Here is a 22,984-nt window from a genome sequence, read left to right as displayed (position 1 = left end):
TTGCAGATATCAGGAAATTAAGCATATAATGGGGACATGAAAGAGAATTAGGGAAGACAAGTTTAATATGATACTAAGTTACCAACTGTTTCTGTTTTAGTTATTTAAAGATTTTATATATTGACCATCTTGCCTATGTATCTCTCTGTCCTGTTACCTATTCAATGACAGAGACACATCTGTCTTTTTCCAAGCCTCCTATTATTAGAACATATAGCTTTGCATTATGTTATCCTGATGTTATCTCTGAGGATGAGTTTGGGTTCCCTCTTTTCATTTTTCAGTACCTAATAAGATTCATGATTCATTTTTTTAGTCTATTCATGTCTAATATGAGGAATAGAGCCTGGCAAAAAATAGTGAAACTTATAGATGCCAAACTTTTTTTTCCCCAGCTGATTGTTTAGATCCAGTCTGTTCAAATCATGGTGTATGTATCCACGGAGAGTGTCATTGTAATCCGGGTTGGGGTGGTAACAACTGTGAAATACTGAAGACAATGTGTCCGGACCAGTGTTCTGGCCATGGCACGTATCTACAAGAAAGTGGCACTTGTAATTGTGATCCTAATTGGACTGGCCCTGATTGCTCTAATGGTAAGAATTTTGGAGAAATTATTTTGTGCTAATAATATTAAAAACTTCCAAAATTCTATAGTGCTGATTTGATTAATTTATAAATTCCACTAAAGCATACAATTTATGTAAATATTGGCAAGACTAAAAAGAAAGTTTTTATTTTCCATAAACACAATTTCTTGTATCAACAACTACAGTTAACTTATTTACAGTTAGCATTAGTTCTTAGTTTTAACTTGTAATATACTATCTGTAGTATCCCCATTTCAGATCCTCTGAAAATTGCTCGGAATACAGCTGCCAAAATAGTATTGTATCAATGGCCAAACGTTTAAAATATTTAGCTATTACAGTACTTCGTAAATATGCTAAATCATCAATAGCATCAATAGAATTGATGTTATACTGTACACTTAAATATTTTCTAATATGAACTAACTATCTTAACATAAGCTACTCTCCTTGTCAATGCCATCAACTAAAGTCAATGTACAGGAACTGAACATGAAGAAAATTTGCTAGGTTCCCTTTCATATGATAAAATTGGCAGAAATGCAAACAAAAACCTAATTCTGTGTATTTCAAAGACAATTTGAGCTATGTTCTGGCTTTCAGAAAATATATGGGAAGAGAGGAGATATGAATATATGTTTTGACAAATGCTTTGTTTCGGAAAGTTCTGTAAGAAAATAGTAAGCACAGAAGGCACCATATAATCTTGATCCAACTTTCCATGTATATGTTCATCAGTTCCACTCCACATGATCAGATCACCTTCATTCAGATCTATTATATCCTTTCCCTTTTTTCTTAGTGTCACAAATACATACTGTATCTATTTTCCTTTCATTGATAGTGACTTGTTAATTTATGCTCTTTAAAATTTTATACTCATGACATTCCAAGTCAAAATTTTCCATATCCCATAGTCATTATCAGATGGGTCAGTAAGTATTGATCTTTATTTATTTATTTATTTATTAAATTTTGCCACCTGTCATGACTTAGATTTATCAAGGATTTTGCATTGTTTTTTAGAAAGATAAAAAATGGTTTAGGTTACCAGTCTTAGTCATATCCATTTCACATGAAGCATTCCCTGTTAACAATAATTACACAATACATACTTGTTATAATGTATTTTTGCCTCAAATTTAATCAAAGCTCAGTTTAATCCCAGACATTCTTAATCTAAAAATTAACTTGGAAACCAGTATACATTTGCTCATATTTCATCAACTAGAAAATTAAACTACTTTTAAAATTAATTGAATGTTGCAAATAACTTTTCAAAAATATTAAGAATTATGTTATTTGAAATTATTTCCATCCAATCAAATGAAGATGTTTCAGTTTAGAAAAATTGTTAACATCCCAAAGGAGAAAAGTATAAGCTGTTTTGTTCCCTTTTCCTTGGTGGTTGTCCATTAATTAGCTCTCCAATTCCAGTTTTTCTAAATTAACCCTAATTAATAAGCTCATTACAAAGACTGGCACACCTTGCTTTAAAGCAGATCTGCTAAAAGCTGATAAACACCTTCTCTTTAATGAAAAATTGATTAGACTGAGGAGAAAAGGCAAGTCTTTGGAAAACGAGGGTATTCTAAAGTTAATCTATCCAAACATCTTATAACAAACAAACAAAAAAAAATCCAATTCATAACATAAAACATAATAGGAGGAAAGCTTTGCAGGTCAATATTCATTCTGACACATATACTGTCAACATACTTAATTGTATATTTGATGTTCTACAGTGCTTTGAAATAGATAAAGTAGTCAAGGTGAATGAATCTTTTTCAGACTTTTATGTTTTTACACCTCAATATCTATCACAAATAATTTCATTTTAGGATTGGTGTCCTGGTTTATAAACCGGAAATTGTTCCAGGAGACTTCAACTGTGTCTTTCAGTTATGTTAGATTGTATTTTTCATGAAAACAAAAGAAAAAGAAAAAACCAAGTATTTTTTTTATGTTTTACAGAGTATAATATAATTATGTACCCTTTATTGTTAAAGCAGTTAGTTGTATTTTCGTGTTTCATAATGAAATTTAAGTTAATCATCCCTGCATAGCCTTCTCTTCTGTCACTTAAGACATAAAACTGTTAGTGCTCAAAAGCAAATTTCCAAATAACAAACATTTTTCATACTCAGTATAAAGGTCATTAACATTGTACAACTAAGACTTCATTGTTCAAAATGGTTCTATTGATCAGTAATTGTAATAAGGCCTAAAATAAATGGAATTTCAGTATACAAAAATGGCAAGAAAAACCACAACTTATAACTATAATCAAGAAAAAGGTTGCTGTATGGATATACCTTTCATGCCAATCTCAAATATTCACCCCGCATAGAAAAAAATTTCTTGCCACAATGATACAGTACAGAATGTTAGCATTTTTTTAATGATAAAGAAGATAAATCTCTGAAACATTATTTTGCTACTTGTATATTGCCTATACAAAGCCTTCGTACTTAACATTTTTGAGATTATAAATACCACACATTTATTTAAAAAAATGCAACCACTGCTCTTTTTAAAAATAACATGAGTGTCAGAAACCCACCTCATTTTAAGAAAAACGTCTATGTGGAATTTACCACTGATAATGTTACTTAACTCTCAAAAGTGCCTGAATTAACTGAATTTAAGCAAAAGATATGTATGATTCTAAAATCTGATGAATTCACATTGTATAGTATTTAAAGTAAAATATTCATTGTAGTGTTTTAACTTCTAAGTTTTTTAAAAACATATCTTTGTATTACAATCCTGTTTTTCAGAACATGTAACACTGTTTACCGAAAATAATCTACAAAGACTCATAAATTTACACAAGTGTATAATTTCAGAGTACTCCTAAGCAATATGTAATTTTAAAAAAACTATTGCTGAGCACATTGTAAGCCGCCCTGAGTCTTCGGAGAAGGGCGGCATATAAATCAAAATAAAAAAAAAAAAAAAATGGTCACATATTGAAAGAACTCTAAGCTAAGTGAAAAAATCAGTAGAGAGATATTACTAGATCTGCTGAATAAATAATCAAGTATTAGGAAAGATATAACACCTGAATCATGTGAAATAAATTGCTTGATTTAATTTTCAAAGAGTTCATATAGCTGGATTTTGGAATTTAACTAATTACTGTGCTCTTTTTCCTTCTGCCTTTTTCCTTCTCTTTTCATCTACCACATTATTTATTCCTGTCTCAGAAATCTGCTCTGTTGACTGTGGTGCTCACGGTGTCTGCATGGGTGGAACATGTCGATGTGAAGAAGGTTGGGCTGGAGCATCTTGCAATCAAAGAGCATGCCATCCTCGGTGTGCTGAACATGGAACTTGTAAAGATGGGAAATGTGAATGCAACCAAGGCTGGAATGGCGAGCACTGCACAATTGGTATGTTAGCAGAGACTTCTTAGTACTGAACTTAAAAAGTATGAGTTTCTCTGAAATCGAATATTGTTTGTTGAAGCTTATTTCTTCAACATAATATTTTCACTTACATCTTTGTAAAGATTTTTTTTAATAAAAAAGAAAGCAAGCATATAATGTAAATAGCCTTTGTAAATATTTTGTCACAGAAAGGAAGGACAAGAATTTCATTTTACATTTACTAAATTTTCTGTTTAGATTCAGAAGATAATATTAGAGAAAATTTGCTTTTACTGCTTGGACTCTTAAATCTCTAGCTAAATGAGTTAATATTCACTGGCTTTTTCTAATTTTAGGCAATAATAGAATACCTAATGTTAATGTTATAAAACGAAAAGGAAAAGAAACAATACTATATAAAAGGAAATATGAAACTTGGCTGCAAAATAGCCTAGCAGTCTGATATTGTTTTTGTTATGTTTTGTTAGCTAGCATAATGAATTATGTAGGAATTTCATACAGCTTTCTATTTCAGTACCAAAAAATTGAAAATGTGCTGCCTTTCCCTACTTTCATTTATAGCTTTGTTTAGGAATAGATATGTGTTTTACATCCTGAAATAAAAGAAAGTTGCCTTTGATTAGTAACATAATATAAAAAGTACTCTTCCCTAGAATTCATTTAATATTCCTTTCTAAAAACTAGTCTGTGCCTAAATAAAACTTTCATCTCTGATCTGTCATTAACCATCATATTATAAAACATCAGTGAAAAAAATACCACAGCGATTCTTCACATTTTCTCCATATGTCTTTCTCTTATAAATCTATGTGACATAGATTATAATGTTCAGTTACAAATTAGACTTTTTTTCTGTAGTCCTCACTAACTTTAGTAGCACACTGCTGGTTTGTTTAATGGATTATCTGCTCTTGTACAATTTTTTCCAATGCCTTTGACAGAATACACTTTAAAAGTAGCCTTATAATTTTCATATGTATATTCCATGTGCGTGTAATTATTGTACTGCTGCTTTTGCAACACAACAACAAAAGTTTTGGATAATAAAATAATTATTATAATGTTGTAAATAGCACAGTAGCTTGGCTTGGGCTTCTGTTATTTGCATAAATTACCTAGTATGGCAATAGTATATGACTAGTGCGTCTCCATTTCTATAAGCCTATAATTCTCAAAATTATATCAAAATCAGCTAGTTAATTGTGGGTTATAAATTCTGCAAAATGTAGCGATATTCACACAAAATATATTATGTTTTGGATATTTCAGATACAATTTTATTTTTTAAAATACATGTTTTGTGATTTAATATCTTCAGTGCACCTGTGCTGCTGTGTATATATTGGTAGCAATCACATAAAATAAAGAATTTATAAAAAGTAAACACAGAATCAATTGGATACAAAATATATCCGCTAAAAAAAGGAACCATTTGGATAAGTATGGTAGTACACATAGAGAAAGATAAAATTGCACAGAATAAAATACTAGTAAGACAAAAAATAGTATCTGACTCTTAAAATTTTCACTAAATCTGCATAATCATTGGCATTGGCATCCTTCAGTCTCAAGAGACTATGGTATCATGCTCTGGAAAGAGGTCCTAAAACAGCATTAGTGTGACTAAAAAGGCCAATTCGAGAGTGGCAATCCCTCCCACTCTGAGGGCAGATACATTCTGTGCCCTGCCCAACCCCCAGATTTCGCTGGTTCCGGGACAGTCCCAGAACCAGCAAATCTGCATAAAGTAACCTGGGAATTGTTGTATTGTATTTTATTTCTGATAAAGGCTGGTAAAATTGATAATTATAACCTAAACAAAAACAAATGATATATTTCTGCAATATGCAATTAGAGACACTTCATAAACCAAATAATAGAGTGCACCAAATATAATGCATGCATCAGTGGAACTTGGGTGCACTGACTACAAGGTACTACAGTCATAGTGGCTGGCAAAGTATAAGACTGTAATTTCTGCCCAGACTTCAAATGCATCAGTTTATTTTAATACTGTTTAACAGCTAATTCCCAGCTGTTAGCATTTCATTTTCAATTTTTTAAACCGAATGGCTACCAAACATACTAGGAAGCTTAGTGCAGAATAGAGGCATGCTGACTGGCATTCCTGCATTTTTTTTCTGAACAAAGCATGTCTTTGTGATCAGTAATGATCTTGCTTCCCAATGCAATAAAGAACTGGAATGAAAACAAATAGCTGCTCTTTTGTAGTTTAAAGGAATTAGGATTTCCCTATGGCCAGATTACCATTTGAATTGCCTGCATATACATGAAAATCAGTGTAGCTCAATAAACAACTTGATGTTTAAAGCACTATTAGTGGAGAACACCTCAAAGGACTACCTTTCCTTAAATTGGAGACATGGGATTTGGGGGGCTTGGTAATATGTGGCATCCTGCATACAAACAGAGCATCTAATTGAAAATGAGGCAGAAAGGAAATTAAACATTAAACATTAAAAAGAAATAGAAGTTCTCACTTTGTACCGCAATTTGCAGTCTAGTAGTACAATATGTATTGTTGCATTGTGCATGGTTAAAGCTTTCACACAAATTAATACAATCATGGAGCAATCGTGCTTCTTTTCCAACATTGGGAACATGCTTACCCATTGTTCAATGAAACAATGCTGTTTATTTTTTCAAAAGGATAGCTATTCGTGTGGGAGATGAAGCAGGGTGAAGAAAAGAGGAACAGAATGGCACCATATTCTTATGTGCTAAGTTTGGTGCATCGGTTGAGACAGCAGCAGATCATAAGGCACTGGTGATGGTGACAATACAAGGACATTATTACTGTTGCAATTGTATTCATGAATCCTTTCTTTGAACTGTTGTGCCCTTTCAAGCTTACTTTCAAATACCTATTATGCAAAAGTCTAGGCCTGACCCACATATAAGATATAATTGAACAAATGGTGCATATTTGTTACCCATTGTTTCAGAGTATAAAAATCAACATGCATTTTAAAGAATTGTACTGTATTTAGTGAGGTGTTAAGAGACACATACAATAAACAATAAGGCTTTGGCAACAAAAGAGGACTTTCTAGTCATGAAACACAATTCATTTGTTTGTGATATTTACATGCTCAATGCATTGCCTTATTTTAGGGATGCTACATTTTTCAGATTCTGTAGGAATCCGCAATCTGCATATGTGCAGGGATTTTCCTGTCTTGGATGGCAAACCTCAGATAAGGAAGGTTACTTGCACGTAAGCACCAGGAAATTACATTAGAAGATAAGACCCTAATTCTGTAAACAAGAGGAACAGGGGGAGAGGAAGTGGGATGTGTGTTAGATTTTAATTATAGCCAAATATTAGAAATGCTTAAGCTAGCAGTAATGGTTAACCAAAGACTCTAGTTACCTGGAAGATTCTGTAGCCAATGAGATGCTGCCAAGTACACTGTAACTTGAAAGTAACAAACTATATAATGTCACTATGTAAGACAATAAAGTTCCCCACATACATCCTCAACCTTTGTGTGTATGTGGTCTCTACAAGATTCTAACATAATGAAGGCCTAAATAGATGATCTCCATATTTCTTCTACTAATTGTCCAGAAAAAAAGGTTTTTTCTGTATTTTACCTACATATGGAAACGATTAGCTATAGTTTTGAGCAAACTATACCCATTTTTATACATCAGTTTCACACCTCATTCAAGTTTAAGAATACATTAAGGAATCTACAATTGTGTAATAATAGTCTTCTTTATTTCTATTTCTATTATGATCGTATTTTTTCAATTCTGTTTTAGATTTGGAAATAGATATAATATAAACTTAATATCTGAAATTATTAAGTGAGAGAGCAGTGGAGTCCAGCCCACCGACTCTGAGGTCCATCTTGCTCCAATACCTTAGACTATTCATCAAACTCCTGACCAGACTTTCCACCTCTCATCTATGTATGGCTTATACCTCAGCAGACCTGCTTGCGCTGCGAGATGCCCCCCTCTCGCGGCGATGGCCTTCCATGTTATCAAAGGCCTACCTTAAGGAGGGGTTTTGGAGCCCTGAGAGGTGGCATGTTTCAAAGCGGGGATTAAGGGGTTTTTTAATTAGGGTTTTTAATAATTTTTTAAGGGGAACCGGGAGGACGACCAAAGGGGATGGGGGGGGTAATCCACCAAGGTCAGAGCCGAGCCCGGCACGGGGTAACGGTTTGGAGGACACTGGACGAGGGAATGGGGAGGGGGCGGAGGGCTATCCCAATGAGGGAAATACCATCAGCACGGTGGTTGGGAGGGGCAGATATGGCGGGAGCAGGGGGCCACATCATGTGTTGGGGACGCGCACTTGCTGTTTGAGAGCAATTGCGCGCCCCGGCCCTCAAAGCTCCCCTCGGATACTAGGTGGCTTGGATACTCAGGACCTGGGCCTGTGGACCTGGCTGGTATTACGGAGACCTGGTTGGGACCGGAGGGAGGAGTCCCTCTGGTCGAGATGTGCCCACCAGGTTTCAGAGCATTCCATCAGCCGAGAGCCCAGGGGAGGGGAGGGGGGGTGGCGGTTATTATTAAAGAAGGTCTTGGTCCGAGGGAGACCACTGTGCCTCAGACTGCCGGATGTGAGTCCCTCTTCGTGAGATGGGGTCATGGGGTTCAGATGGGCTTGCTGCTTGCGTACCTGGCTCCCTGCCGCGTGGCAGCAGCCCTGCCTGAGCTACTCGACGTGATAGCCACGGTGGCAGTTGATACACCCAGGCTTATGATCATGGGTGATTTCAACTTGCCATCCGTTGGTGAAACGTCTGGGATGGCTCGGGAGTTCATGGCTTCCATGACGGCCATGGACCTGACCCAGTTAGTTCATGGCCCCACTCACGGGGGGGGGACACACTCTAGACTTGATTTTTGTCTCTGGCCAGTGGTTGAGTGATCTTGTTATAGGGGATATAGACATGGAACCCTTGTCATGGTCAGATCACTCACTCCTTCGTCTGGACCTTCGTACCGCTACACCCCGCTGCAGGGAGGCGGTCCCAATTAGATGGGTCCGCCCCAGGCGCCTGATGGATCCTGATAGGTTCCAGACGGAGCTTGGGCCAATTCCTGATGATCTGGCACACAACTCGGCCGAGGACCTGGTAGCTGCCTGGGATCGGGCGGCTGGTGGGGCCTTGGATCGAGTCGTGCCTTTGCGGCCTCTGACCCGCTGTCGATCCCTCGCGGCTCCTTGGTTCACCGAGGAGCTGAGGGAGATGAAATGCCGGAAAAGACGCCTAGAGAGCGGTTGGAGGGCCAGTCGCGCTGAATCTGACCGAACACTGGTAAGGTCGCATATTAAGACCTACCTAGTGGCGATAAAGACGGCAAAGTGTAATTACTTTTCCGCCTCTATTGCGTCATCAGGGAATCGTCCGGCAGCCCTGTTCAGGGTAACCCGCTCCCTGCTCCATCTGGGAGCGCGGGAGGATCCCTTGGAAGGCAGGGCGGAGGATTTCGGACAATACCTGTATGACAAAATCACTCAGATCCGGGGGGACTTGGACTCTGACTGGGTAGATCAGGGCAGGGTGACGAGGAATAGTCTTGAGAATGTTATCTGGGAGGAGTTTGATGCTGTGACTCCCGATGATGTGGACAGGATTTTGGGGAGACTTAGTGCGGCCACATGTTTACTGGACCTGTGTCCCTCCTGGTTGGTACTGGCCTCCCGGGAGGTTACACGAGGCTGGCTCCAGGGTGTTATCAACGCTTCATTGAGTGAGGGTTACTTCCCCGCGGCCTTGAAAGAGGCGGTGGTGAGGCCTCTCCTCAAGAAGCCGTCCCTGGATCCGGCAATATTGGCCAACTATCGTCCTGTCTCCAACCTTCGCTTTCTGGCGAAGGTTGTTGAGAGTGTGGTCGCGCGACAGTTTCCGCAATTCCTGGAGGAAACATCCTATCTGGATCCGTTCCAGTCTGGTTTCAGGCCTGAGCACAGCACGGAAACGGCATTGGTTGCGTTGGTTGATGATCTCTGGAGGGCTAGGGACAGGGGTTGCTCCTCTGTTCTGGTCCTGTTAGACCTCTCAGCGGCTTTTGATACCATCGACCATGGTATCATGCTGCACCGGTTGGAAGAGTTGGGGATGGGGGGCACCGTGTTACGGTGGTTCTCCTCCTTTCTCTCCGACCGGTCGCAGTTCATGTTGACAGGGGGGCAGAAGTCGACCTCGAGGCCTCTTATATGTGGAGTGCCTCAGGGGTCGGTCCTCTCGCCCCTCCTGTTCAACATTTATGTGAAGCCGCTGGGCGAGATCATCCGTGGCTTTGGGGTGAGATACCATCAGTACGCTGATGATACTCAGCTGTACATCTCCACCCCAGGCCACCCCAATGATGCCCTTGAAGTGATGTCCCAGTGCCTGGAGGCTGTACGGATCTGGATGGGGAGGAACAGGCTCAGGCTCAACCCTTCCAAGACTGAGTGGCTGTGGTTCCCGGCATCCCAATATAGTCAGTTGACTCCATCACTGACTATTGGGGGCGAGTCTTTGGCCCCCACAGAGAGGGCTCGCAATCTGGAGGAACATCTGACGGCTGTAACCAGGGGGACCTTTTATCAGGTTCGCCTGATCCGCCAGTTGCGGCCCTTTCTTGATCGGGATTCCCTGTGCACAGTCACTCATGCCCTCGTGACCTCTCGCCTTGATTACTGTAACGCTCTCTACATGGGGCTCCCCTTGAAGAGCACCCGGAGGCTCCAACTGGTCCAGAACGCAGCAGCACGGGTAGTGACGGGAGCAGCATGGCGCTCCCATGTAACACCACTCCTGCGCGAGCTGCACTGGCTCCCAGTGGTCTTCTGGGTGCGCTTCAAGGTGTTGGTTTAAAGCGCTCCATGGCATAGGGCCTAGCTATCTCCGAGACCGCCTGCTGCCACCGACGACCTCCCATCGACCCGTGCGCTCCCACAGAGAGGGCCTCCTCGGGGTGCCATCAGCCAAACAATGCAGGCTGGTGACCCCCAGGGGGAGGGCCTTCTCTGTGGGGGCTCCCACCCTCTGGAATCAGTTGCCCCCTGAGATAAGGAGAATCCATGACCTCAGTGCCTTCCGCCGTGCCCTTAAAACCTTCCTTTTCCAACAAGCCGGGCTGGCCTAATTCTTTTTAAATGTTTTTAATTGTTTGGTTTATTGTTTTAATTAATGGGGCCAAATTTATATATATATTTTTAACTGTATTTTAATATTTGTATTTGATGTTTTTATTTGGCTGTTCACCGCCCTGAGTCCTCAGGGAGAAGGGCGGTATACAAATTCAAAAATAAATAAATAAATAAATAAATTTAAATTTGGCTATATCAGATGTACATCAGAAGCATTAAGGGTATTCATGAGGCAATTTTTGTTTTAAAATAAATTGTTTAGTAGGATAAAATATCATAGCAATCTTGCTAGTGTTTTTGTTGTTTATTAATATATATCTTCAACTGTGAAATAGTTCCATTTAAAAAGTTAAAAACAAGCAAGATAAATGCTTGTGGCTTAAATATAAACAAATTTAAGCATGAGGAATTTCAGTGTTTTAGTGGTATTTTCAATTTAAAACATAGCCGCACCTTTTTCCCCCAAAAAAGAGGGTGAAAATCTGGGTGCGTTTTATGCTCCGAATGTAGCCCCGCCCAGCTTCTCAAACGGAAGTTTCAGAGGCTGAAAAAAGCATCAGAAACGAAGCTTCAGAAAAGAAGCCCCCAAACAGAGCTTCAGAGGCTTTTTTTCTAAAGCTCTGTTTCGGAGGCTTTCAGAGACAAGAAAAAAAGTTTTTTTCTGAAACAGAGTTTCAGAAGTTTCAGAGGCAGAAAAAACAACAAAAAAAAGGAAGGCAAAGCACTCACAACCAAGGAATCTGTTGCTAAAATTCACCTCTCGGAACAGCTGATTGGGGGTATTCCGGGAGGCTGATCCACCTGCCAATCAGCTTTTTTCTTATTTTCCTCCCCAAAAACTAAGGTGCATCTTATACTCTGGTGCGTCTTATACTCCAAAAAATACTTGCAATGTTCAGATAGTCCTTGACTTACGAACACAATTAAGCCCAATATTTCTGTTGCTAAGTGAAATATTTCTTAAGTGAATTTTACATTTCTTGCCACAGTTGTTAAGTGAATCACTGTGGTTGTTACGTTAGTAACATGATTGTTAAGTGAATCAGGCTTCCCCATTGACTTTGCTAATCAGAAGATCACAAAAGGTTATCACATGATGCTGGAACACTTATAATCATCATAAATACATGCCAGTTGCCAAGTGTCCAAATTTTGTTCACGTGACCATGGGGATGCTGCAAATATTGGAAGTGTGAAAAATGGTAATAAGTCACTTTGTTCAGTGCCGCTGTAACTTCAAACGGTCACTAAATGAACTGTTGTAAGTCATGGACTTCCTGTAATCACTTAAGTCCTACATTATGGTTTAACTGTTAATTGCAGAAATTTTGTTCTGATTTATTTATTTATTTATTTATGAAGATTGAGCATTTGTATTATTTTAAGTGGCTAAAAGTGTGGGTGTGGGTGTGCATGGCACGCGTGGGTGGGTGTGCATTTGAAATTAATTTTTTATACAAATTGTAATTGTCTTAAATTATTATTATTATTCCAATAAGAAGGCTAAGCTGAGTGGATTGATTTGGTTTTCCTTAAGCTTATTTCTGAATATTTTCTCAACTAGGACACACAATGAAGCTAATTAGTCTGAGTAATATAAACGGCCTGGAAAAATAGGAAGAAGGAATAGATAACGGGGTAGAAGGGGGTATTTCAAGATTATGGCTGCTAGCGCAGTTTTTTGGGAAAAACTGCAATAAGTAGCAATGTATAGCACTAAATGTTAGAAACAAAAATTAAGATTTTGAAGAGTCCTAGAACTGATTTCTTAGGCAGTCTGTTGTTCTTTTACTCTTACCTTAACCTTGCTAGGTGAATTTTTGAACATTTGTTATTTTTCAATTTTTCCTTACACATTCATATATAAATAGAAAATGAGCCCAAATTTACAAATATGTTAGTTGTCTTCTGCCATGATGGATTAAAAAGGCACAAAAATAGATTTGTTATCCTCTTCTATATTAATAAGGAGCAGTTAAGAAATAAAGCAAACATTTCAATTTATATGATTCTTGACACAACTACTTTTTGAAATTCCAAGAATAATAGTGTGATTACCAGTTACAAACTGACAATATAAAACTTTACACAAACGGTAAGAAAACAGTTCTTGAGATTGAAAATTGCAGGCATGCTGTGAGTATGTTAGTACAAGGAAATTGATATATATGAAAAGACAGAATGTTCAAAAATACAGCTGGTCTTGCATTCTACAAGGTATGCAAGAAAAAAATGCAATCTATTACAATTGTAGGTTCAAATTCAGAATTATTCTTACTGCTGCAGAATTACAAAATGATGAGTAGGCATTTTGTAGGAAGAAATAAAGAACTGTCAGCATGGAACTTGGACTACCTCATAAAAGGACAGTATTTTTATAATAAAAAAGAAGATCTGGGTAAATAGAAACATAATCTGTGAAATTTGAAAATACTAGGTATTGCATAAGAAACAAGATATTGTATGAACTGAATTCATAGTAGTATAATGTTAGTAATTACAATTAAGGGAAACAAATTGTCTCAATGCCAATTTACATTCAGGTTATGAGATAGTTTAACTGAACTGAACATAAAATATGAGTGCAATCATATTATGGTAGGCAGTCTTCTAATTAATGATTTAACATGCACACAAATTACGGCAGAAGGTCATATTCATAGAAGCTACTCTATTTGAATTACATTCTTCATTTATACTCCTACTCCATGTTATTTTGGAAAAAAAAACTTATTTTCCTTTGTCATTATGTTCATACGGCAACTTTTGATATTGAATGGTATTGTGATAAAACAACTATCTTTTTATATAATACTAAAATAATTAACATATACAACTATGTTAACAATATAATTTAATATAAAAAGTAAGGGGAAAAGTAGAGAAATGGCCTGGAAAAATGTATAGACTAATTTAGCATTTAAGGAAATCCTTGCTGCAAATTAAGTGTAGGTTTATTTTTCCAATGTTAGAGACAATAATTCTGTTAGCCATCCTCTAAATGTTAATATCCACAATTATTTATATTTGATAAACTCCATATATTATTGGATTGATCACCAAGAAGAACATATGTATCTTTAATGAACAATTATCAATTATAAAGTCATATTAACAATCCTACATATTGCAGCCCAAAATATACTATGACAATAATATGACCATAACTCGTTAATATTTCAATTTCTGAACTGCAGAGTAATTGCAACCAACTTTTATTGAACCTTTTCCATTTGTTTTTCAATTTGAATTGTGCAGCTTACAGTGCATTCTGAAAGTATTCAGACCCCCATCATTTTTGTCAATTTTGTTACACTGTAGCCTGATTCTACAGTTGTTGAAATTCATTTTTTTCTCATTAATCTACACTCGGTTCCCCATAATGACAAAGAATTTTAGAAATGTTTGTAAATTTATTAAAAATAAAAAACTGAAATATCATATTGGCATAAGCATTCAGACCCTTTGCAACAACACTTGAAATTTAGTTCAGGTGCCTCTCATTCCTCTTGATTATTGCTGATATGTTCCTACACCTTGATTGGAGTCCATTTGTGATAAATTAAATTGATTGGACATAATTTGGAAAGGCACACACCTCTATAGAAGGCCTCACAGCTGACAATGCATACTATAGCAGAGCAAAGGCCATGAGGTCAAGGGAACTGTCTGCAGAGCTCAAAGACAGGATTATTGCAAGGCTGGAATAATCTGGAAAGGGCTACAATAAAATTTCTGCTGCACTGAAGATTCCTAAGAAGACAGTGGCCTCAATAATTTTCACATGGAAGAAGTTTGGCACAACTATGATTCTTCCAAGAGCTGGTTGTCCAATTAGGGGAGCAATCAGGGGAGAAGGACCTTAGTAAGAGAGTAAGAGAAGTGGACTCCAATCAATATGTAGGAACATGTCGGCAACGATCCAGAGAAATGGGAGGCACAAGAGATTAATGAGAAACAAAATGAATTTCAATATCTGTAGATATTGCAGGCTGCAGCATAGCAAAATTGACAAAAGTGAAGAGGGTCTGAATGCACTGTATATGTTATAATAAATGTGGAAAGAATTCTGAAGAGATTTATCTTGATCTGATTTTTTTTTATGTGTCAAAAATCTGGCATTTTAACAGGTGTGTAGACTTTCTACATCCATGGATATTGTTGTTATATAATAGCAGTAGACAAATATTTCAATCTGTGTTTAAGGATTGTTTTATTTAAATGCTAAATCACTGAACTCATTTGAGCTATGGTATTCCAGTTTCATGAATTTATGCAATTGACAATATATCAGTACAAAACTGGAAATTCATATCTGCATTTTAATTATAACAAGTAAAATAAATAAAAAATAGCACTTTTCTAAATCTGGATTGATTTCAAATATATTGGATGGCATAAGTTGCTCTGCAGCAGCAAAATTCCCTTAAGGTTTCTTTATGACTTAATTTGTGTAATAGAGTACATTTGCAACAGTATTCTAATAAATTATCACTTTGGCAGTTTGTTATTGAAACATCACACAGCTCTACCATCAGGTCACTGTATTTTTCAGTACCATATGTTAATGGAGACTCTCAGTCATCCACATCATGGTTGTTCCAAAGGTGCTTTTTTAAGAGACATCTTTGGGACAACCATGACGTGGATGACTGAGAGTACATTGCTTTTTAAAGAGGCAACTGGACTTCCGTTATTGTTTTTTCTTGAAGATGTTTTGCTTCTCATCCAAGAAGTTTCTCCAGTTGTGACTAAATGGTGGGGAATAGAAGGGAATAGAGTAGAATATTCCTTGCAGACAACTGGTCATTAGCACTCTTTCAGAGAGTAGGAGAGAAGCTCAGGATGATTTTCAACTAAAACAACATACATGCACATTTTAAACCCAAGAATACACTGAGGCAGAAGCTTGTCCACATCAAGGATAAAACATCCAGACACAAACTGAGCAATGTGATATAATGCAGTACAATGCAATAAGAAGTGCAGATCTGTGTATTGGATAAACAAAACAACCACTTCACAAGCAAATAACACAACATAGGAGAACAAGCCCATCAGGACAACATTCAGCAGTCCATCTGCATTTGAAAGACAAAGGCCTCTCTTTTGAAGACAGCAAAGTCCACATTCTGTGGACTTTGGTTTGAAAGCAGGATCAAAGAGGCCATCTACATTAAAATTGAACAGACCTCTCTTAACAGAAGGGGAGGGATACAATATCATCTATCTATTGCTTACAACAGAGTCCTTTCAGCAGTTCCAAGGAGGTTTCACACCCATTTGCACTATTCAGATCACTCTCAGGGCAGAGATAAACCTCCAAGTGGCCTTAATGACTCTCAGAAAGAGTGCTAACAACCAGATGACTGCAAAGAATATAAATATTTCCATTTTCCACCATTCAGTCAGAACTGAAGAAGCTTCTTGGATCAGAAGCAAAATGTTTTCAAGGAAAAAGAAAAAAAAGTCCAGTTGCCTCTTGAAAAGCACATTTGGTTCAGTGCCATATAATATATTTCTAATGTATCATTCATTGTGTCTAATCCTTAATTCTTATACTGGTAGATCAACATTGATTTTTATAGAAAGTTCATTGAATTATTGCCTGGAAATCTAATTTACCATTCCTTAAGTATTGTTAGTATAGTGTCAGTTATTGTTGAAATTTATGCAAAAAACAAGGTGATTTTTTAAAAGCTAATCTTAAACATGAAATATGTTTGGTAGAAATAACTTATAATGGGTATGATTACACAAATATAAATAAGAATGCATTATCTCTCACTGAAAATAATGTCACTATTATGATCTGTATAAGGTAATCAGTAATAAAACAGTGCACTGAGTACCAATTAAGGACCATGAAATCATTAGCTCACCCTGATTTAAACAAGAAATGATGGGAATAAATGGATTTAATATAGGCTTCTTTGCAAGTTATAACTTCAATAACAATTGAAGCTAGCATATGTAAATCTAATGATCCAAGGATACTGATTTACATCTTTAATCGATGATTAATGAAAACTCTTCAGTTTTAGAAACCCTTTGCTGAGATCTCTTAATTAAACTTACTAGTAAATGAAAACTTTGTGCTAGTATAACAACATTTTGTAAGCAAAATTACAAAAAAAGATTTTATTTTATTTATTTACATTTTATTATAAATGGGTAGTGATTAAATATCAGTAAATTTCCAAATTTTTCCCAGTATTCAAATTAGAGTTTCTGATTGGTGTCAAGTCAGTGTGCAGTTTCAACCAGTTCAGTATATTTTACCCAAGGTTTGAGATACAGAAAATTTATGTTTATAATTTTATTAGATATTTCATATCTAGAGAAATGAACCTGATTTTTATAGTAAAGTTTTGTGATGTTCATGAAGGAATGCTTAAAGTTGAGAAGTATATATAATATATTATACTGTACTTTTTCTGCGTTTTACTTCTTTGCACAATTCCATCAGTGTTTCCATTACAAAACTCCAAAACCTCGTTTATTCTCAAAAAGCACAACGTTCTGCAATTCCTTTGCTTCGTGGCATTTCGGTCAAAGTTTCCTTTTCCATGAGACTAAAAATACTTCTTTTCAATAACTACATGGTCCTTCTATGGGCAACGTATCTAAGTGGTTATTATTTGATATGGTGTTGTATTATTAATCAGTTTCTGTAATTGAACTTTTCACATTCCAAAGAAGTAATGTCTCAGTAGGCAGTTTAGCATTCTTCTTCTAGTCCATCATGTTCCTTTTAGCACTTTCATGTTCCTGTTTACATATGGCATTTCATCCTCACGGCAGTCTTAAGACACCAATCCTTTTTCCTTTGTCCTTTCATTGGATCCATTAGTTTCATACCTTTGGTCATAAACTCACTGTTTTGCATTTGATTGTCATTGAAGTGGATAGCAATTTTTCCCTAATGCAGTAAAAATCATGTATATGTTAATATATAAACTTTTATTATTTTATAAATTTTTACAGATCATATCAATTCAGATCTTAGGTTTGCATTTTAAAAACACAATAGGAGCTAAACTTGAGAAAAAAATATAATCTATTTGTCCATTGTTGACAGAGATCATCTTTTTCACTCTTCTTAGCTTGAGATCCTCAGGAATTTCTTGCCAAGTGTTCATGCAGCAGCCAAATACTATGCTTTATATTAATTTGATCTTTTGTTTGTTTGTTTATTCAGATTTGTTGTAGCTGCCCAACTCCGATGAACTGTAGGTAGTGTACAAACCAAAAAAACAGATAAAATAAAAACACACAGACAGGCCAGACTAAATCAATCTAAAAGCAATTCAAAACAAACAAAGCAAAACAGCCGTTCCCCACCCCACCCAAAAGACAATAATACATTAACCCCAGGCCTGCTTTTAAGAATTTTTGGAATCCTAGGAAAAAGGAGACCACCTTATCTCTAGAGAGGTGTCCTTCCAGAGGGTGGGGGTCATATCAGAAAAGCAGTGCTTCCTCAGTGTCACAAAATAACAACATTTAATAGAGGGAAACTGGAATGCACCCATCCTCAGAATCAGGGTGGATTTGATTTAAATCGAGTCGATTTAAATCATGATTTAAATCATGATTTAAATCACTAGTAAAAAGACTTGATTTAAATCAACTCAATTTAAATCGTAATTTTTAAACAGCAACTGTCATCTTTGCTACTCCTTTGACCCACTGTTGACTCACCGATAGTCCCAGTGTTGCAGAATATACAGCCTTGTGCTACATAACTAAGCTCCATTTCATGCTGAATAAACTAAATTATTTATGTATCTTAAATATAAAACTATCTTACGATAGATTTTTACCCCAAAAGTTTTTATTAAAATAAATTCGATAAAAATCAAAAAAATCTGATTTAAATAAAAAAATCCAATTTAAATCAAAAAAATCTGATTTTTTTTATTTTATTTTTTAAAAATCATTGATTTTTATCCACCCTACTCAGAATATAATTGGGAAGGCAGAAGCAATTTGAGATGATATATCAGGTATCTAGACTCTATACTACACAGGTAATTAACAAATAGTATCCTTTGGCAGTTGCCTAGGAAACTTTAATAAGCTTGATTCATGATAATCATTTTATTTCCGGATGTTAATATCCATTATTGTGATTATTGAATAATATCCAAAATATAAAAAACAATACAATATCATGCATAGTTATATAAATTACATTCAATATATAACTGAAAAATAAGACCCATTATACCGATGTAAATTGCAACATACCGTTATTTAACCATTGCCAAACCTGTGAAAAATATACTAGGCTTTATGTGAAATCGTAATTGGCCATTGTAAAACCTCTTGAATTTTTGAAAATATGCTGCCAAAATTATATTGCTTTTATCTGAAACCTTGAGTCAGTTTCAAATTTTAAAACAATTAGTTTCATCTTTCATTACTACCAGTAAGAATAATGTGTTTTGTTTTGCATAATTAGCTGCATAATTCACAGAAATTGACAGTGCTCAAAATGGAGGGAGTAAAAAATGCCATCTCCCAAGAATCCATATTGAAAATAGGTCTTTCTGAGTTATTTATGAATTACCTGAATAAAGGGGTAAGCAGTAAAATTCCCCTGTTTGTGAATCACACAAAATTATCCAAGGCAGCAATAAAAATGTTAATTGGAAAAGCTGCGGAATTGTTTTCCGAACTGAAAATGGCAGCTATTATTCAGAGTAAGTAATGTGATCACCTCGGGAGATTATAAAGAAAAAGCTTAATTTCTCATATACAACAATGGAGTATAAACAATTATTTACTGACCAGAAAAAGGATTTACTGAGGCGGTTGTTGTAGATAACTCAAAGCTATGAAAACAATGGATTCTGTATTAAGGGTCATTGTAAAAACACAGGATTTAAAATCAAATTGGAATGCCTTTAAACAGCTCTGTAATGCAGCTATACACTTGGAGTTATAGTTTTCATCAACACACTACTAGAAAAAATAGATCTAGACAAAGAAAATCTGAACGTTTTGGATGGAACAGTTTTCTTTCAAAAAAAGATTAGGACATATAGAATTATTTAATTTAGAAAAATATGACTAAGGAAAGCTTTGATAGAGATTATCAAGCGTTGATATAACAGAGAGAAATTTCTTTCTCAATAGCAAAAACTAAATCTAAGCTCCAATTTAGCTAAATGGTGGGAAATTGGTACAAATAATTCTTTACCCAGTGAGTGAAAACTATGCTTCTACAAGATACATCAATGGCCACCTACTTAGAAAATTTAACAGGAGGATTTAAAAAATTCAGAGCGACACTTTCACTGATTAGTGGTCATGATAAGTAAGTACTTTTTTCTGAATCAAAGGCAATCTTCTGAGTAGCAATTGTTGAAAGTACAAGAGTGAGAACAACTTTTTTATGCTTTTGTGTAGATGTCTGGAAAGAAAAAGGACGTATACCAAACTTTTCCTGTTCTATTAAGTATTTTATATCAGAACTGTACAATTCTATGAAATACTGGTTTTCAGTTGGCCTTGGCAACAAAAGTCACAAACCATATAAGTGCACTACAATTAAAATTGTTCATGCTTTTCAATGGATGTAGCTATAAAAAGGTATAAACCAATATATTTGAAATCTAGACATAGATTTTAATTGCTGAATGTTTATATGATTATTTACAGTAAGAAGTATACTGCTCTGAAATTAAGGACAACTCTTTTCAGTAAATCACTACTTTTTCTATTTCTGAATTCTGAAAAATTTCATCCTTTACTATTGTTCTTAAATGTCTGTTCTTTTTCTTTTTAATTCTCAAGCTCACTATTTGGATAAAATAGTTAAAGGTACTGTATATTTGCTCTTACTTGACATGGTTCCATGTATCTCTACATGCCTTCATATATCTTTGTGTATATTATAGTGGTCATTCCATTAGACTTGGCAAGTGCAACATATTCATACTCATTGAATTACAGATTTCATTTGTGTTACTTTCCATATGACTTGGATAAGAGAAGACTTAATGTTGTTGTTATCTGTTAACATTTTTACTAAGCAGTTTGTTAAATTTCACAATATGTGTATAAATAGATTCACTTTGATGTTCTCAGATGCTGAAGATTACAAGTATTTGTTGTTGGTGGTGTCTTTAAGTGTCCCAACTCTGTTGTTGGAACAGACGTTCAATTATTCATGTATGAAAAAATATGAGAAGGCCCCCTGGAAATTTATAATAGAAACAGGAGTTCAGGTCTGATATGAAGGAAAAGTGGGAGACATTTAATGCTTAAACTCTGAATTCTGCATTCAAATATCTTGACATATTTTTTGAATGCTATCCACTAAAATTAAGCACTAAACTTTTATTACTTCAAAGAAAAATTGTAAGAAAATCTGTGCAATATATTAAATCTATTTTACTTGCAAAGTTGAAAGCCACTAAACAGCAAATATTTCCATATCTTCAGTTTTTGGTAGAAGTCTGGCTATTTAATTTATTTATTTTTATTATCATCAGTGCTCCCCTTTTTTCCAGATTGCCTTTCTTCTATTCCTTATTTGTGCTTTTTCATTAGAGTATGGCAATATCCAGGCTTTCGTAGAATTATTGTTAATTGCATCAAATTGTCTGCAATACCTTGATGATAGGACAGATAAAGCTGTATATCCTATGTAGTAATCAAGTGGAAAAAAATATTTCAAAACTAAAATATATCCTCTGTGTGTATAGTTAAAATGTGCACGTGGCAAAAAATGCTAAAGAAAAAGCAGGCCAAATATAATCTCAGCCAGGTAGGATTACATGACATCCATAACAATAATTTCACCATACCTGGTCATGAGATGTTACTATATGCTATTTCAATGAAAATATTGTTTAATTTGTACTAATATAGATAAATAAAGGCATACAGTTATAATTATTTTAGTCTAAGACATAGGAACAGATTCTTTCATTAATATTATCAATCTTCTGGAAAGAATCCTTTTCTAGAACCCAGAGATATAGTCAGAAAAAAATGGCACATCTTACATATTAATGTGTGTGGAGTAAAAATTAAGTCCTAAAATCTTATTGGTAGTTAGTGATTATAATTCTGCTTTATTTGCTTATGTGAATGTCTTACAACACTCATAGATAAGGAATACTAGAATTTTACACATCTATATTTATATAAACTGTCATCATTCTCATACAGGTCATGTTGGCTGCATGCCAGGTTTTCATCAATATGAATTGACAAATACTGTTTTTGATGTAATGTTAGATTTAAAAAATAGATCTTGGATATATTAAATAATTTTAATTGTTTCCCAAATTTTCCCTCCTTGGCCATAAAAGCAGACAAGATAGGATATAAAGGTAACAGAACAAAAGCCTTAGGGAGATTGTCACAAAAAAAATTATAATCACTCTCCGCTCTGTCTTGAAGCACGTCACTACCGTGTTTTTGTTCAGTCTATCAATGTTTTATTGTGGTCCTTATGGTATTTCATTTTGTCCGTCCTAAATACTCAAATACGCACAGCTATTACATTTAGTTGGAAATCTTGTTGGTCCTGTCCCATCCGTATGCAGCCTGAATCCTAATGTTTGTTAGACTAGATGCTAAGCTGCTTCACTATTTCCTGAGCTTTGCTTATTCTGTGGAAAGGAATGTATTTTTGGCATAAAGTATAGTCATAAAATTGACATATACTTTGTGCAATTATTTAAAGCACTGTAATTTCACATGAATATACGGCAACTCTGAGACCAGATGAAATTAACATTCTCTTTTATTGAGTACTAAGGAACATACCTTCCTTTGAATTTTAAAAATACTTCTTTAAAACAAGGAGCTTAACAAAATCTACATAAGTAACTTGTGATACAAATATATCAAAT

The 22,984-nt window shown here is 35.5% G+C and overlaps 1 protein-coding gene across 30 annotated transcripts in view; it reads left to right on the top strand.

The window, feature by feature from the left end:
* The window catches only part of TENM3 (teneurin transmembrane protein 3), a 1,586,501-nt gene that overhangs the window by 1,489,946 nt on the left and 73,571 nt on the right, over window positions 1-22,984 (top strand). For 18 of the 30 annotated variants that reach the window (XM_087874732.1, XM_087874735.1, XM_087874758.1 and 15 more), the window contains 2 exons: window positions 396-596; window positions 3,800-3,985. In XM_087874732.1, the coding sequence (XP_087730858.1) occupies window positions 396-596; window positions 3,800-3,985 (387 nt within the window). Of the gene's footprint in view, window positions 1-395; window positions 597-3,799; window positions 3,986-20,912; window positions 20,940-22,984 lie in introns of all 30 variants that reach the window. The other 12 variants (XM_087874734.1, XM_087874727.1, XM_087874726.1 and 9 more) reach the window with 1 other exon arrangement.

This window comes from Pantherophis guttatus, chromosome 8, assembly GCF_059756535.1.
Source record: "Pantherophis guttatus breed Tessera chromosome 8, ASM5975653v1, whole genome shotgun sequence".
In the NCBI taxonomy this organism is placed as follows: domain Eukaryota; kingdom Metazoa; phylum Chordata; class Lepidosauria; order Squamata; family Colubridae; genus Pantherophis; species Pantherophis guttatus.
This window is presented reverse-complemented; position numbering and strand designations above follow the sequence as displayed.